We start from the raw sequence: 14,317 nt of genomic DNA, 5'->3' as shown, positions 1-14,317 counted from the left end.
CTGCCTGCCTGCAGCCTCAGTAGAAGCTAAAGCTGGCAAGGTCATTGCTGGGCAAATGAACAGGCTGTCGGAGCCGGGGGGGAGGCTGGGGAAGGGGCAGGTACCGCACCTTGCCCTCCCCACAGTCACCCAGGCCACCAGCAGGGAGGTGTTGCTGCCCATGTGGTTGGCCAGGCAGGGGTGGGGGCTCCTGGCCGGGGAAGATGGGGGGATGTTGGGGGGGGGGGGTGTCAGGCAGGGGGAGCCCAGCAGGCTGGACAGTGGCCAGAGTTGGGGTGGGGGTGGCTGCGGTGGTTCCAGTCAGCTGCGCGTGGGGTTGCTGCTGAGATGCGGAGTGGCCAGCAGTGGGGCAGAGGAGGTTGTAGCTCAGGTAGAGGTGGTCAACATTCTCTAGACCCCTGCGAGCACCTGGCCAGAGCTGCTCCACCCCACTGCCCCTTAGGCAGAGGGCAGCGATATCCAGCAGGTCTGGGAGGAAGCAGGCCTCCAGCACGCGGTGCTGCAAGGTCGTCTTAGTGGTGGCACGGGGACAGCGGTGCGCAGTAAGCACAGGCTGGCACTGGGGCAGTGGGTGCAGCACTGCTGGGCAGCCGGCGAGTAGCTCTGGGGGCACGAGGGCCGGTCACGCTGGTGGCATGCAGCAGGGGTAGGGTCAGACCGCCAGACAGAGCATGAGCGCTGGCCAGAGTGTGGCTGTAACGTGAAACGGGCACCTGGCCCTGGCCCTGGCCCTCCCCGAGGCCAGCCGTGACCCTGCAAACAGGTCCTGGTGCTCCGGTGCGAGCTCCTCAGCGTGACCCCTGCCAGCCCGAGGCAGATTCACCCTCTCTAGACCCAGCTCCCCGCACAGCAGAGGGGAGACGAGTGTGGGAGCCGGTGCCTCTGGGCTGCTGATTGCATGGGTGCGGGGGGGCCGTCACCCTGTGCCACGGGAGCAACGAGCACCCGGGAGGCTGCAGGGACAGAGGAGCCCAAGGCAGTGGCCGGGGAGGCTCATAGACCCCAGCCAGCATGTCCATTGCCCACAGGTGGCACTGGGATGGGATGGGATGTTCCTGACAGTTGAGATTGCAGAATAGGAGAAGGGCTTGAAGGGGTGAGAGACATCAAATCTCCCAAGTTTTTGTTACGCTGCAAATCTGCTCTTGTTCCCTGGGAGAGCAAAATGCAGAGCCAAAAAAGGGAAACTGTTGTTGGGAACAAATATGAAGGCCTCCATGTCCTTCTGCAAGCAAATGTTTCATACAGGCACTGCTACCCCTGGCCTCTTCAAAACAAGCAGAGAAGCAAAATGAGAAGGACGGCGAGCTGTAAAGGTGGCACAGCCCCTTTTGCTCAGGCTTACTGCCACCGTTGTGATTTTGGCTGGATGTCACCTTTCTGCCCTGCGCCTCCATAGCTCCTGTGACTTACAGAGCCAGGGAAGGAAAGATGGAGCCCAGGAAACGGTGAGTGCAAATCCCACATGGGCTCTGGCCGGGCTGGTGCTGTGACACGCCAGGCTTTGGCTCTCCAGTGCCGGTGCTCCCAGCCCCCTGCAAGGCGAGGGGGAGGCGATGTCTGGGTCACTGCCCTCTCTCCAGGGGTGGCTTACCCTTCCTTCCCCCCCCCGCCCCTTCTCCTCCTCCTGCGTTTCTGGCTCTGTGCTGCTGGGAAAGCAACACAACGGGGCCCATTCAGCTCTTGCTTCTGCAAGGAGAGCAAACACCGGCGCAGGAGCTCGGCAGCCGCTGGACAGGGTGGGGGGGGGCCGCTTTCCTCTCTCTCTTTGCCGCTTCTTGAGGTCCAGGTACCCCAGCCCACAGGTGTGTGACCCCCCAGATGCGTGGGAGGGGGTGGTGGGATGATGCCCAGCACATGGCAGTGCCCAGGCTCAGGGTGGGGTGGGGGCTGAGCTGGGGACATTGTGTTGGTGGCACTCACTGGTGGCTTTGCAGGAGTGAGGGGTTACCCCAGTGCGTGTGGGGGCTGAGGCAGGGCTGGCCGTAGTGGCAGCAGGAGGGCAGACTGGGGGCATGGGACCCCGGGTGGTGATGAGCTATGGTGGGCATGGGAATGGGCACCGTGGTGGCTCTGTGGGTTTGAGCCTTGCAGCCCCCACTGGTGCTGCTCCCCAGAGCTTACGGGGAGGTGTATCGGCCATGTCTGCAGCCTCCCCAGCCCCTCTGTGCTTGCCGCAGCCGTGGCCCCTCTCTGGCACCTCCGCCCCAGGGGCTCACTCCTGCCTGGCCAAAATCAACCTGTCCTTCCTGCTGCTAAACTGTGGAGATCTAGTAAAAAAAAAAAAAAACAAACTACTTTGAATAGCTTGTTAGGGGGAAGTAAGGAGCGTGCAGGATGGGAGGCAGGAGGTGGTGGAGATGGGACATTTCCAATTGAATGAAAGGTGGCAGCTCGGGAAGCCAGCATGATTACATCCCCTGGGTGGCTATACTTGCTCACCTTACAAAAAACATGCCTCGATTGTAGGAGGAATATTGAGATCTTGTACAGATCACGACGATTTTATGCTTGTGGTATACAAAGAAGAAAAGGGGGGGTGTGGGGGTATGTGTGTCTGTGTCTGTCTGCTCCAACACAGTTCCCCACGAATGACCCCATGCTCCTGCCAAGCCCCTTGTAGGTGCTCCCAAATGTCCCTCAGGGAGTTTAGTTAACCCAGGTAAAAGCTGTTTCCAAGTGGACACCTGCTACCTGTAATATTCACTTTTAATTCTAAATGAGCAAGAGATGGTGAGAACTGCCCCGCTAGGTTCCAGCATCGCCCCCCGGCACCCCGTGCCAGTAGGTGATGCTGCCAGGGGACACATGGGAGCCTGGCCCCTCTCCTGGACTCATTGCTCGCTCTCCCTGGCCGCAGGTGCCCTCTGCCATGAGGCTGTCCTGGGGGCTCCTCCTGCTGTTGGCAGCTCTGGCACTGGAGTGGATGGCTGCTGCCTGCTGCCCTGCACCCTGTGTCTGTGACAACCTCCACGCCCACGTCCTCTGCCTCAATGGGAGCCTGACGACCATCCCCACCACCATCCCACAGGTGGGCAAGGGGACGGGCAGGGGACAGGGGAAGGAGGCGGGGATGGCAACCCTAGGGTAACTCGGTGTTTTGTGTGACTGACAGCTCACCAAAAAACTAAACCTTCGAGGCAACAGTTTCATGGTCATCCCAGCAGGAGCCTTCCTTGCCACTCCGTACCTCACACACTTGGATCTGCAGCGTTGCAAGGTGGAGAGGCTGGAGGAAGGAGCTTTCCGGGGGCTGGGGAGGCTGGTCTACCTGAACCTGGCCTCCAACGGCATAGCAGTCCTCTACCAGGAATCCCTGGATGGACTGTCCTCACTCCAGCAGCTGATCCTGGAGGGGAACCGCATCGAGGAGATCCAGCCAGGTGCTTTTGGCCATCTAGGGTCCCTCATCGTCCTTGACCTCAGGGCAAATGCCTTGGTCTATCTCCCGGACATGGTCTTCCAGGGTCTGCAGGTCCTCAGATGGCTCCGGCTGTCCCACAACACCCTCCATGTGCTGGGCAGCGAGGCCTTCGCGGCTCTGCCCGCCCTGCGCAGGCTGAGCCTGGACCACAATGAGCTGCAGGCACTGCCTGGAGAGGCCCTGGCCAGGCTGGATGGGGCTACCTGGCTGGACCTGGGCCACAATCCCATCACCTATGTGGCCGAGGAGGCCCTGGCCATGGCCTCCCTGCAGCACCTCTTCCTGGACCATGCCTCCCTCCAGGACGTGGCACCTGACGCCTTTGCCCGCAGCCCCCAGCTGCGCACGCTGGACCTCCGTGAAAACCAGCTGCAGGGGCTGCCACCCCTGGCCGGGGCTGGGGGGCTGGTGAGGCTCAGCCTGGCTGGGAACCCCCTGCTCTGTTCCTGCCTCCTGCGCCCCTTCCGTGACTGGCTGGCGAGGTCACGGGTGCAGGCGGAGGGGGCCTGCGCCGCACCCCCTGCGCTCCGCGGCCGGCCCCTCGACTCCCTGAGGCCCCCCGAGATGAGATGCGGCCGCCCCCAGCCGCCCCCCAGCTCTGCCGTGCTGCTGGGGCAGCCCAGGGCAGCCGGCAGCGGGCAGTGCCCCCAGGGGTGCACCTGCTCCCCCGAGTTCCATCACGGGTCCTGTGAGAACAGGGACCTGCAGGAGATCCCCCGGGGCTTCCCCAGGGACACCCGCCTCCTCGACCTGCGCCGAAACGCCTTCGGGATGGTGCCACCGGGCGCCTTCCCTGGCCTGAAGGAGCTGGTGTCCCTCCACCTGCAGAGCTGTGGCATCGAGGCACTGCGCCCTGGGGCACTGCGGGGGCTGCAGAGCTTGGTCTACCTCTACCTCGCCAACAACCGCCTCTCCACCTTGGTGGCCACTGCCTTCGAGGGGGCCCCGCGACTTGCCTACCTTGACCTGGACCACAATGCCTTCACCAGCCTGCCCGCGGGCGCCTTCCAGCTCCTACCCAACCTCATCTCCCTCCACCTGCAGCACAATGCCATTGGGGAGCTGGCAGAGGGTGACCTGACTGGGGCAGGGGGCCTGCGCTGGCTCTACCTTGCTGGGAACGCCATCAGACACATCGCCCCCGCTGCCCTGGCTCCCACCAAGGTGCTGGAGAAGCTGCACCTGGAAGGAAACCACCTGGTAGAGGTGCCTACAGCAGCCCTGCGGGGCTTGCCCACCCTGAGCGAGCTGAAGCTGTCCCAAAACCCCATCAAGCAGCTGGGGGATGGCGTCTTCCTGCCGGTGGCCTCCAGCCTGCAGCATCTCTACCTGGACAACATGGGCCTGGAGCAGGTGCGTGTGGTTGGGAATCTCCAAGGGGCAGAGGCACTGCAGGGCACAGCCACAGGTCCCATTTTGGGCTGGTGGCCCCTATAGGGGCATCCAAGCAGATGTCCCCAAACTCCAGAGGCTTCAGGAGATACTCCGTAGCCTGGCTGGGATGAGAGGCTTCTTCAGGCTTGGCTGGAGCATTGCCTTCCTCCAACTTTGCACCCAGCTCCCCTGGGACAGGTTTACTCCCTCCAGTCCTTAAAGATGCCCAGTTTCAGTGGGGTCCAGACAGTCCTCCAAACCGCCTCCTTTCTCCAGCCTTGGCCAGATTTCTCCTCCTTTTATTATTATGGGCTGTCCTGCAGGACTTTCCACTGATATTACCCTGAGCATCTGCATCCTTTCAAGAAAGTGGTATTAGCAGTGCTCTCGTAAGGACTGTGTCTTAACAGTGTCCAGGGATCACTCTCAAGGCCTTCTGCAGGTCACCTTCTTTCTAAGAAGATCAAACGGGGTCCAGCGAGTCCCAGAATGTGACTGAAACGAAGTTAATTAACAGTCCCTGCCGTTTAAAACGGGTCTTTCACAGGGTTGCCAGGTTCAGGACAGGCTCTCAGCCCCCCAGGCTGATTAGCAGTGCAGGGACAGAGATTTTCTCCCATCGGGACCCCCACCCCGACTCACTCTGCCTTCATTGCAGATTTCCCCCGGTGCCTTTGCTGGCCTTGGTCCCAAGATCAGAAGCCTCTACCTGGAGAGCAACAAAATGAGCAACATCCCTGACATGCGCAACTTCACGGGACTGGAGATCCTCAACTTGAGGAATGTGCCTTTCCACTGCGACTGCCAGCTCCTTCCCCTGCGCAGGTGAGTGCTGCAAGGTGGGGGTACAGTGCCAGGGGACAGCTGGACCCTGCCACACCGGAGGCACAAGCCCGTGGCACGCTGGCCGTTATAGGTCTTCTCCCATGGTGGTGAGGTGGAGCATGCTCCTGTGTCAGGGGTGGAAGTAGCCTGGGCTTTCCTGGCGTAGGGAAAGCAGCCACAAGCTGGGGTGGGCAGATATTCAGGGGTCACCCAGGTGAGACCCTGAGCAACCTGGCCTGGCTTTGAGGTGACTCACGCCCACCCACAGACATGGAGTTTCACTTCTCCCTTTGTTCTGTCCTGTTCCTTTCCCTGATCTCCTGCCGCATTTCCAGGTGGATCGACAAACTCAACCTCCGTGTAGGGGCCACCTGTGGGTCCCCTGCAGAAGCCCAGGGGCTGAAGGTGAAGTTTTCCACCACTTTCCAAACCTGCCCTGGCTGGGGCCAAGGCAAGGCTGGGGGAGCCAGTCCTGACAAGGCTGCAAGCAAGCCCAGCAAGAAAAAGAGATCGGGAAAATCACCAGCCAGAGGCTTCAGGAAGAGCAGAGCTTAGGAAATGTACGTGGGACACAACAGGGCCATACCTGCAGTCTGGTGAGAGCAATTTTTCTAGACTTGTCCCCACCACAGCGACGTGGATATTGCATGAGGTGCAAAGGAGAGAGCCTGGTGCCACCGAAGCAATGCCAATTTGCCAAAGAGGCAGGGTTTGTTTTTGCGGGACACAAAGGAATGTTACCCTGGAAAGAACCGGTGCAAAAAGCTTCCGTAGTGTTTGCAGCATGCTTTGATGACTCAAACAACAAAGCCAAATGCTTGCTTTTTCTTCCCAAGGCTCCTTCCAGCCATGTGGAAAAGCTGGAATCCACGTCTGTTTTTGTTTTTAAGAGCGCTGTGCTTTTACACCTTCAGAAACCATTGAAGAACCCTGAGCAGGACTGCAAACAGCACCAGTGCAACATCATGCACTGGCTCAAATCTTAGAGCAGCAGTGAAAACACTGCCTGAATTCCTAGCAGCTCCTCAGAATTAAAACATGAGCAGATCAAAACCTTTCTAATTTCCTGCAAAATGTGATCAGTGGTCCGATCGGTGGAATGGGATCACAGATCCCCTAAGTGATCCCATATCATAAGCGGTGTGCTCAACCTGTTCCCCTATTCCCTATTTTAAAGTCAGAAGTTTGTTGAAATTGAGAAGGATTTAAAAGATAAACACTTCTAGCCGTTAAACTACCATGCAGGGCATGGAACATTTGTGCTGCTTTTTACAGCAAAAAGGCATTTGGAAATTATCATCCCATAAAGACAGGCGGCCCTACAAGCCCCAGCGTTTGACAAGGCTGGGAAAAGGTAGCAGTCCAAGAGAGAGGGGGGGAAAAAAAAAAAAAAAAAAAAAAAAAAAAAAAAAGAGAAATGTGATGACTTTGCCACGAAACTGACAACCTCCCACATTAAGGTATCTGTGACAAGCTGGTGGGAGGCAGAGCTGCCAGGACAGGCAAGCAGCCACGGGCTGGTGGGCAGGGAAGCTGTTACACGCCTTCGATAAAAATCACCCCCCACCCCCACCACGCTCACCCCATTGCAGCTTCCCAAGGAGCCCAGGGCCCTCCCAGGAGGGCAGTTAGGGCCGGGCAGAGATGGCACTGCTCTCGGGCCTAGTTTGACACAGACGCTCCACACTTTTTCCGCTTGTGTTTCATTGCTCCCCCATGGTCCTTTCTTCCCTCTCTGGCTAAAGGCTGTTTGCCTTTAGACGGGAAAAAAAGAGGAAGACTGTGTTAATTACTCAGAGTCTCTACCCTGTGTTTCCTAGACAGACAGCTTGCCAGCAGGTTTTTTTTTTTTTTTTGTCTTAAACCACTGTGCAAAGCAGGAACTATTTTGGCACCACGAGCTCTCCCCCTGTGAAGCTTGAGGGGAGCATGGCCAAGGCAGTGTCCTGGGCAGCCAACATTTCCCTGTGGGTTTGACAAGGCACTTGCCCTACGGCTGGCTGGGCCCCACCGTGGCACTGCCAGGCAGGGCACTTCCTCACCCGCAGAAAGTTCACAGGAACCTCCTACAGGAGATTTAAAATGTGTTTTTCATCACTGTTGTCATACTGACCTTTCTGATTTCTATCCCGAAGTTTGACAGCCAGTCTGGGGAAAGACAGGAATGTTAGAGTTTTTCTCTAAAATGAGAAACGGCATCCCCTGCCTTAAGTTAGCTAATGTGCTCTTGTGATCTTCAGCCCTTATGCAGAACTGGCAAGTAGACAGTGGCGAGTGCACAGAAAAACCCTATTGCATGCGTCAAAAATAAACCCCAAACCCAAACCACCCCAAAACATAGTTATACCTACCCACTTCTTAAAGGCCTCTTCTCCCATCTTGGCTAACCCTGGTATTTTGGTGACCTGCAAAGCAATACACAAGCCTCTGGCCTCTTCCTCAAATTCAAGTTTAATTCACAGGGCTTTACGGTACAGATTGTAGATCAAATTTACAGTAGGAATGCTAAAAAATTAAAAATTCTAACTGTGCACCATGGCCTCTGCAATTCTAGGTTCAAAAGCAAGAAACGATGACACTTAAAAAGGTCTCTTGCTCTCTCAGGAGGCATCATCATCCCTTTTTGGTTTTTTTTCCACCTCTTTCCACTCTTCCTGTCCTGACTTGCAGGGCCTAGACCAGCGAGCACAGCCTGTGTCCTATGGGGGCAGCTGATTTCCTGACACATGTGACCTGCACACATCATCTCAGACTGCAGCTCACCGCCTCCAGCCACAGCCATGAACCCAAACTGCCCCTCTGTGCTTTGGCAGCCTCGTTCCCTGTTGGGAGCTCTTGCCCAGAAAGGTGCCTTCAAAGCCAGGACACACAACCCCAGCAGCCACCTTGGTCACGATCCTCAGCACGCCTGCGGCCTTTCTGGAGCCTGTTTCCCAGGGTTTCAAATTACAAGTCTAGGGTAAATTTTCTTGCACACCAGGCAAGCAGAGATGCAATGTTGCAGGGTGGTCAGCCTCAAAAGGGAAGGCTCTTCTACTCTTCTGCTTCCCTTTGCCAGGACCTTCTGCAAAGAGCCACGAGGTGAAGCGCAGGCTGCAGTGGGCAGCTGGGGGATACTTCGGGATCAGTCTGTGACCTCCTGCTTTATGCTGCTGACCGGAACAGGAAGCTCTGTGGCTCCAAACTCTGCCACTGAGGGGTCGATCGTTTCTTCTTTTACCTGCACAGCAATGACTAGCAAGAGAGAGAGGAAAAAATAAGTAAAATCAACCTGTGCTGCCTCGCTCTTCCTGCAGCCCCCCAGAACCAGCTTTGCTCATGCAGGTATTCAAATACCCCAGGTTTCCTGCCCACTTCTTGCAGGTCCTTTACCACAGGCAGACCTGTCTTGCTGGCACAAATCTATCCGTGCAGCAATCAGGACGGGACCGAACTCTGGCAGCTGCCTGCTCCCAAGAACAACTTCTCCTAGGGCCAGGGGAGGAAAAGCTAGTGTGGTCTATTCTCTACCTGTGTGGGTTCACACGGCAAATTAAACCGGTATGAGCAACAGGGACCTTCATGAGGCTCCATCCCCATGTGCACAAAGCACCTTACACACCCTCCTACTCAACACCCACCAGAGTTGGAAGGTGACCCAACTGCCAGATGCTCTTCTGGTCACCACGTCTCTTGATGCTCACCACAACACGCTGTGTTCGTGTGCTGTGACAGCCCTTATGGGGACTGGGATGTGACGGCACACCTCTGACATATCCACTCGGCCTCTCCTCCTTAACTGACCTCACACAACCAGACTGCTCAGCAGGGCTGCCAGGCCCTCAGCAGGCATCAGCAGTATCAAGGTATCTGCCAAAATATGACACCAGTACTGGTGCCGCCAAACCTTCTCAGGGGAAGCAGGCAAAGGGTTTTTTCCACTCTGTCCGTCTCTGGAGGAGCAGGGAAGGCCATTTGTCACAGTACAGCCTTTCCCTGCCCGGGGGCACCTGTGACTTAATAGCCAAGAGGCAGCACAGGCCTCAGGAGGACCGGTGGCGTGCAGGGCGTACGGGAGAGTCGCAGGTGGCTGCTGGGTAGAGGAGCTTCCTTACTCTCATCAGGTGCTGGCTCTGGCAAAGCTTTGCTGGCAGCTTTTGCTTCTCGTTTCGTCTTTGTGGCAGGAGGCTTCTTGACAGTCTGCTTGATGTTGCGGGTTTTGGCAGGTAACTTTTTTCCTTAATGGAAGAGATAAAAGAGCATGGGGAAAAGTGTGTTTCTTTTCCCTTGGAAAATCAGCAACCCTGCTCCACTGAGAAACCACAGGCCAGGGACCAGCACAACTGACCAGCAAGCTACATGGTCATTAGCTGCCAACTGGTTACTTGACAGAAATGGCCTACTGGAGAAAAACTCTACAGTCATCTCAAAATATGCTCCTCCGTGTTCTCCTTCATTAAAGGCAAGGCACTTCAGCGTGTGCTTAACTTCCAGGGAGCAGGTCCTGTTGGAATCAGTCTGGAGTCAGCTTTGCTTACCTGTCTGGGTCTAGTCCTAGGCAATGGGCATGCTGGCTGCAAGGCATGCACATTGCAGCATTAACGTTTTCATTTTCAGCTGACGTTTTCATTTAGCTTGAACGTCTTTATATTCTTTAGATGTCCTTTCCTCTCCACCCCCCAGGAAGGAATTTCTTGCCTGTCTACATACGACTTGCCACAGCTACTGCAACAATGACGACAACAATGACAAGATGAAACAATAACACAGTCCAGCCCCGCTACTGGCCTCTTTGGCCATCTTAAGGCCTTCTTTCCCTCAGCACAAAGCAGGCAGGGTTGCTCTCCAGCTACCCTCCAGCTGCAGCAAACAGTCTCCCTCCGACCATGGACACAGTAGGGAAAGCAGCACAACCTCACGCCTGGAAGCAAGCGCCATCTATACCTCGGCCAACAGAGAACAGACTGCAAAACAGATCCTTCCCACACACACAGCTCTCTGCTCTTTTAGGCAACAGGGCAGTTAAGAAGGATGAAGCTGTGTTGTCAAACCCACAGCTGATTGAGGGCATCCACAGCAAGACAAGGCCTCTCTCTCCTGCTCTGACAGGACATGGACAGAGTTCCTCTAACTGGGCCCAGCCTGCGAGCGAGCGGGAGGGCACTAACCAAACATCACTCACTCTTCTTTCCATAGGGTTTCTTCTTCTTCTTGGGCACCTCCTTGGCCTTCACTGGAGTTGTGGGCTCTGTCATGGAGACGAGAGGGAAACGAAAGCCAAGTCCCATAACCAGTAGGTAACTGGGATGAAGTGACATAACCGAGAAACAAGATACACCCGTCCCCCCGAGCCAACGCCCTCTTCCCAAGACAACCAGCTGAGGGGAAAGCAAGGCTCTAGCCCAGTTGCTGTCTGTGCTTCCAGGCGAGGGCCCAGGGCGGCAGGCTGGGGCAGCACAGGGGAGAGAGGCCCAGAAGAGGTTTGGCAGGGGCAGTAAAGAAACAAGATTCCTACTTGGGACAAGAAGGAAAATATCTGCAAAGGTGAGGCAGTGGCCTCCCTGTGACAAGGGAAGGAATAAACTCTCGAAAGGGATGCTCTTACCTTTTACAGACAGAGTCAGAGAATTGATGAGAAAGGGGAGCAGGGGCCGAGCTCCCCCTGCTACCTGGCTGAGGCTGTAGGTACACTAAGTAAAAGGGAGCTGTGCAGGGATCAGACCACCTGAACTCTACCCGACTTCATCAGGAGCAATTCTCTGTTGGTGTGCAGGTGGGGGAACAGAGGGAAAACAGAGCCAACCTCAAATCTCAGGCTGACTTCTCCCCACCAGAGACTCCTCCCTCTGCCAGCTGCCAGAATGCGTGGCAGCAGAGGAAGACTTACGGTAGCCAGTGCAAATCAAGGAGACAATTTTCTTCTCCCTACAAGGCCCCCAAAAAGGAGGAGCCACTCACAGAGCAGGAAGAAGGAAACCTCTGCCTCTAGCATTAGAAACCGTAGTAAAATTTTCACTCACCTGGAACAACAGGTGGTTGAAGCTGGTAGCCTGTCAGCTCGCACCACCCCACAGGATAAATGTCTGGAGACTCGCAGTCCACCCACTGGTCATACTCATTGTCCCAGCCATCAAAATGAATGCTAAGGAGACGGTGGACTACACGCTTCACTGTGGCCACGCAGATGAGCCGGGGCTCCATCAGGTCCACTGCTTCCACCTTCATGCCTGCCTTGAAGCCATGGTTTGGGCAGTCCTGGGTGCAGAGAAAAATGAGAAAAGAAAACCCAAGGCCATTGCACTCAGTCCAAACACACATCTGGCCACCAGCACCCTAGAACAGGCTCGCCTACAGCTTAAAGCAAGCAGAGAGAGAACAAGCCCAGTCGCACAACAGGACGAAACAGTCGCGTACCAGAAAGGGGCACGCATGAACAGACCCAAGGCCAGCTGTGTCCTTAGTGAATCTTAGCCCAGCTTTTAGAAACAAGCTCCTGACCTAGGAGGAGCAGCAGGCAGAAGTTAAGGGACACCTGATCAAACTCATTAGCCTGAAATAACCCTGGGAAATCAGAAAGACCAGCACAGGCCCCAGGTGCTGCAGCAGTTTTGCTGATGCAAAACAGACCCCCTTCACCCACATGCCAGCCACATGTCCACAGGCAATAAGCCATGTAGAACCCACCAGGAGTCTGCAGCTCCAGCGAACACTAAAGAATCACAGGTCACACTCAGAAGGACCAAGATATCATTACACAAAGGCATGATACTGGCTCATCCAACCAGCCAAACACAGCCTTTATGTGGTAAGTATATACTCCTGTGCATTGGGCTCTCCTTAGAAACGCTGACTGGCAGCAAAGAGCAGCCCAGTAGAGACACTGGATGTTGTCTGTCCTGACTTCAGGAAGGGTTTTGACACTGTCTCCCATAAGATCCTCACAGAGAAGCTGACGGAAGTGTAGGCTGGATGAGGGGACAGTGTTCAATATTTTCATTAATCATCTGGATGACATGGCAGTGTTGTGTCAAACTCAGCAAGTTTGCTGGTGATGCAAAACTGGGAGACTGATATACTAGACAGTTGTGCTTCCATCCAGAGGGACCTTATGAAGCTGGAGAAATAGTCTGATAGGAACCTCATGAAGTTCAACAAAAGGAAATGTAAAGTCCTGCACCTGGCAAGGAAGCCCAGCCACCAGCACATGCTGGGGGCCAAGTGGCTGGAAACCAGCTTGGCAGAAAAGGACCTAGGGGTCCTGGTGGACACCAAGTTGAACATGAGCCAGCAATATACCCGTGGGACAAAGAAGGCTTATGGTAACCTGGGCTGCGTTAGGAGGAATCTTCCCAACAGATCAAGGGAGGTGATCCTTCCCCTCTACTCAGCACTGATGAGGCCACACTTGGAGCACTGTGTCCACTTCTGGGCTTCCCGGTACAAGAGAGACACGTACATATTAAAGAGAGTCCAGCAAAGGGCCACAAGGATGATGAGGGGACTAGAGCATCTTTCACACGAGGAGAGGCTAAGAGAGCTGGGACTGTTCAGCCTGGAGAAGGGAAGGCTCAGGGGGGATCTTATTCATACGTACAAATGCCTGAAGGGAGGGTGCAAAGATGGAGCCAGTCTCCTCTTAGTGGTGCCAGTGACAGGGCCAGAGGCAGTGGGCACAAACTGAAACACAGGAGGTTCCCCCTGAACATCAGGAACCACTGTTTTTTACTGTGAAGGCAACTGAGCACTGGCACAGGCTGCCCAGGGAGGTTGTACATCTCCACCCATGGAGATATTCAAAAGCTGTTTGCACATGGTCCTGGGCAACCTGCTACAGGTGACCCTGCTAGAGCAGGGGTGTTGGACAAGATGATGTCCAGAGGTCCCTTCCACCTCAACCTTTCTGTGACAGACAGAGCTCTTGTGCTCCTCCTCGCTGCCTGCAAGCATCCCTACACATCCCCTCCTGGCAGCACTCACTGTGTTGAAGAGCCGTGCAGGAACAGGTCTTGATTTAGTCTTTTCCAGGTAATTCTCCCAGTTGAAGGTCTTTGCATCTTGCCCTGCAGCAGGAAGGAATGGTAAGAGGGGAAAAAAAGACAGTCATTGCACAGACCAGCCGGGGGAATCATAAAATCACAGACTCAATCAGTTTGGAAAAGACCTTTGAGATCATCAAGTCCAACTGTTAACCCAGGACTGCCAAGTCCACCACTATATCATGTCCCTGAGCACCACATCCATGTATTTTTTAAATGCCTCCAGGGATGGTGATTCCACCACCTCCCTAGGCAGCCTGTTTCAATGTTTGACCACCCTTTCCATGAAGAAGTTTTTCCTAATATCAAATCTAAACCTCCCCTGGCATAACTTCAGGACATTTGCTCTTGTTCTCTCGCTTGTTATATGGGAGAAGAGACCTACCCCCACCTGCCTACAACTTCCTTTCAGGGAGCTGTAGCGAGCAATAAGATCCCTCCTGAGTCTCCTCCAGACTAAACCCCAGTTCACTCAGCCACTACTTGCAAGACTTGCTCTGTGGACCCTTCACCAGCTTTGCTGCCATCCTCTAAACACACTCCAGCACCTCTATATCAGTCTTGAAGTGAGGGGCCCAAAACTGAACACAGGATTCAAGGTGTGGCCTCACCAGTGCCGAGTACAGGGGGACAGTCACTTCCCTTGTCCTGCTGGCCACACCGCTTTGGATGCGAGCCA

The 14,317-nt window shown here is 55.4% G+C and overlaps 2 protein-coding genes across 6 annotated transcripts in view; one reads left to right on the top strand and one right to left on the bottom strand.

Moving 5' to 3' along the window:
• Positions 1–1,704: 1,704 nt before the first annotated feature.
• Positions 1,705–6,666, top strand: CHADL (chondroadherin like). The gene is made up of 5 exons (XM_014281615.3): positions 1,705–1,805; positions 2,861–3,031; positions 3,116–4,777; positions 5,457–5,623; positions 5,959–6,666. Exons 2-5 carry the CDS (start codon positions 2,873–2,875, stop codon positions 6,176–6,178), a joined length of 2,208 nt encoding a protein of 735 aa, XP_014137090.2. The 5' UTR covers positions 1,705–1,805; positions 2,861–2,872; the 3' UTR covers positions 6,179–6,666.
• A 1,390-nt stretch (positions 6,667–8,056) lies between these two features.
• The window catches only part of L3MBTL2 (L3MBTL histone methyl-lysine binding protein 2), a 30,367-nt gene continuing 24,106 nt past the window's right edge, over positions 8,057–14,317 (bottom strand). For 3 of the 5 annotated variants that reach the window (XM_055711759.1, XM_055711758.1, XM_055711757.1), the window contains 5 exons: positions 13,580–13,662; positions 11,623–11,857; positions 10,785–10,850; positions 9,718–9,840; positions 8,057–8,857 (listed from right to left, as the gene is read on the bottom strand). In XM_055711759.1, the coding sequence (XP_055567734.1) occupies positions 8,748–8,857; positions 9,718–9,840; positions 10,785–10,850; positions 11,623–11,857; positions 13,580–13,662 (617 nt within the window). In that variant the 3' untranslated portion in view covers positions 8,057–8,747. The remainder of the gene's footprint in view (positions 8,858–9,717; positions 9,841–10,784; positions 10,851–11,622; positions 11,858–13,579; positions 13,663–14,317) is intronic. The other 2 variants (XM_055711761.1, XM_055711760.1) reach the window with 1 other exon arrangement.

Source organism: Falco cherrug, chromosome 5 (genome assembly GCF_023634085.1).
Source record: "Falco cherrug isolate bFalChe1 chromosome 5, bFalChe1.pri, whole genome shotgun sequence".
In the NCBI taxonomy this organism is placed as follows: Eukaryota; Metazoa; Chordata; class Aves; order Falconiformes; family Falconidae; genus Falco; species Falco cherrug.
This window is presented reverse-complemented; position numbering and strand designations above follow the sequence as displayed.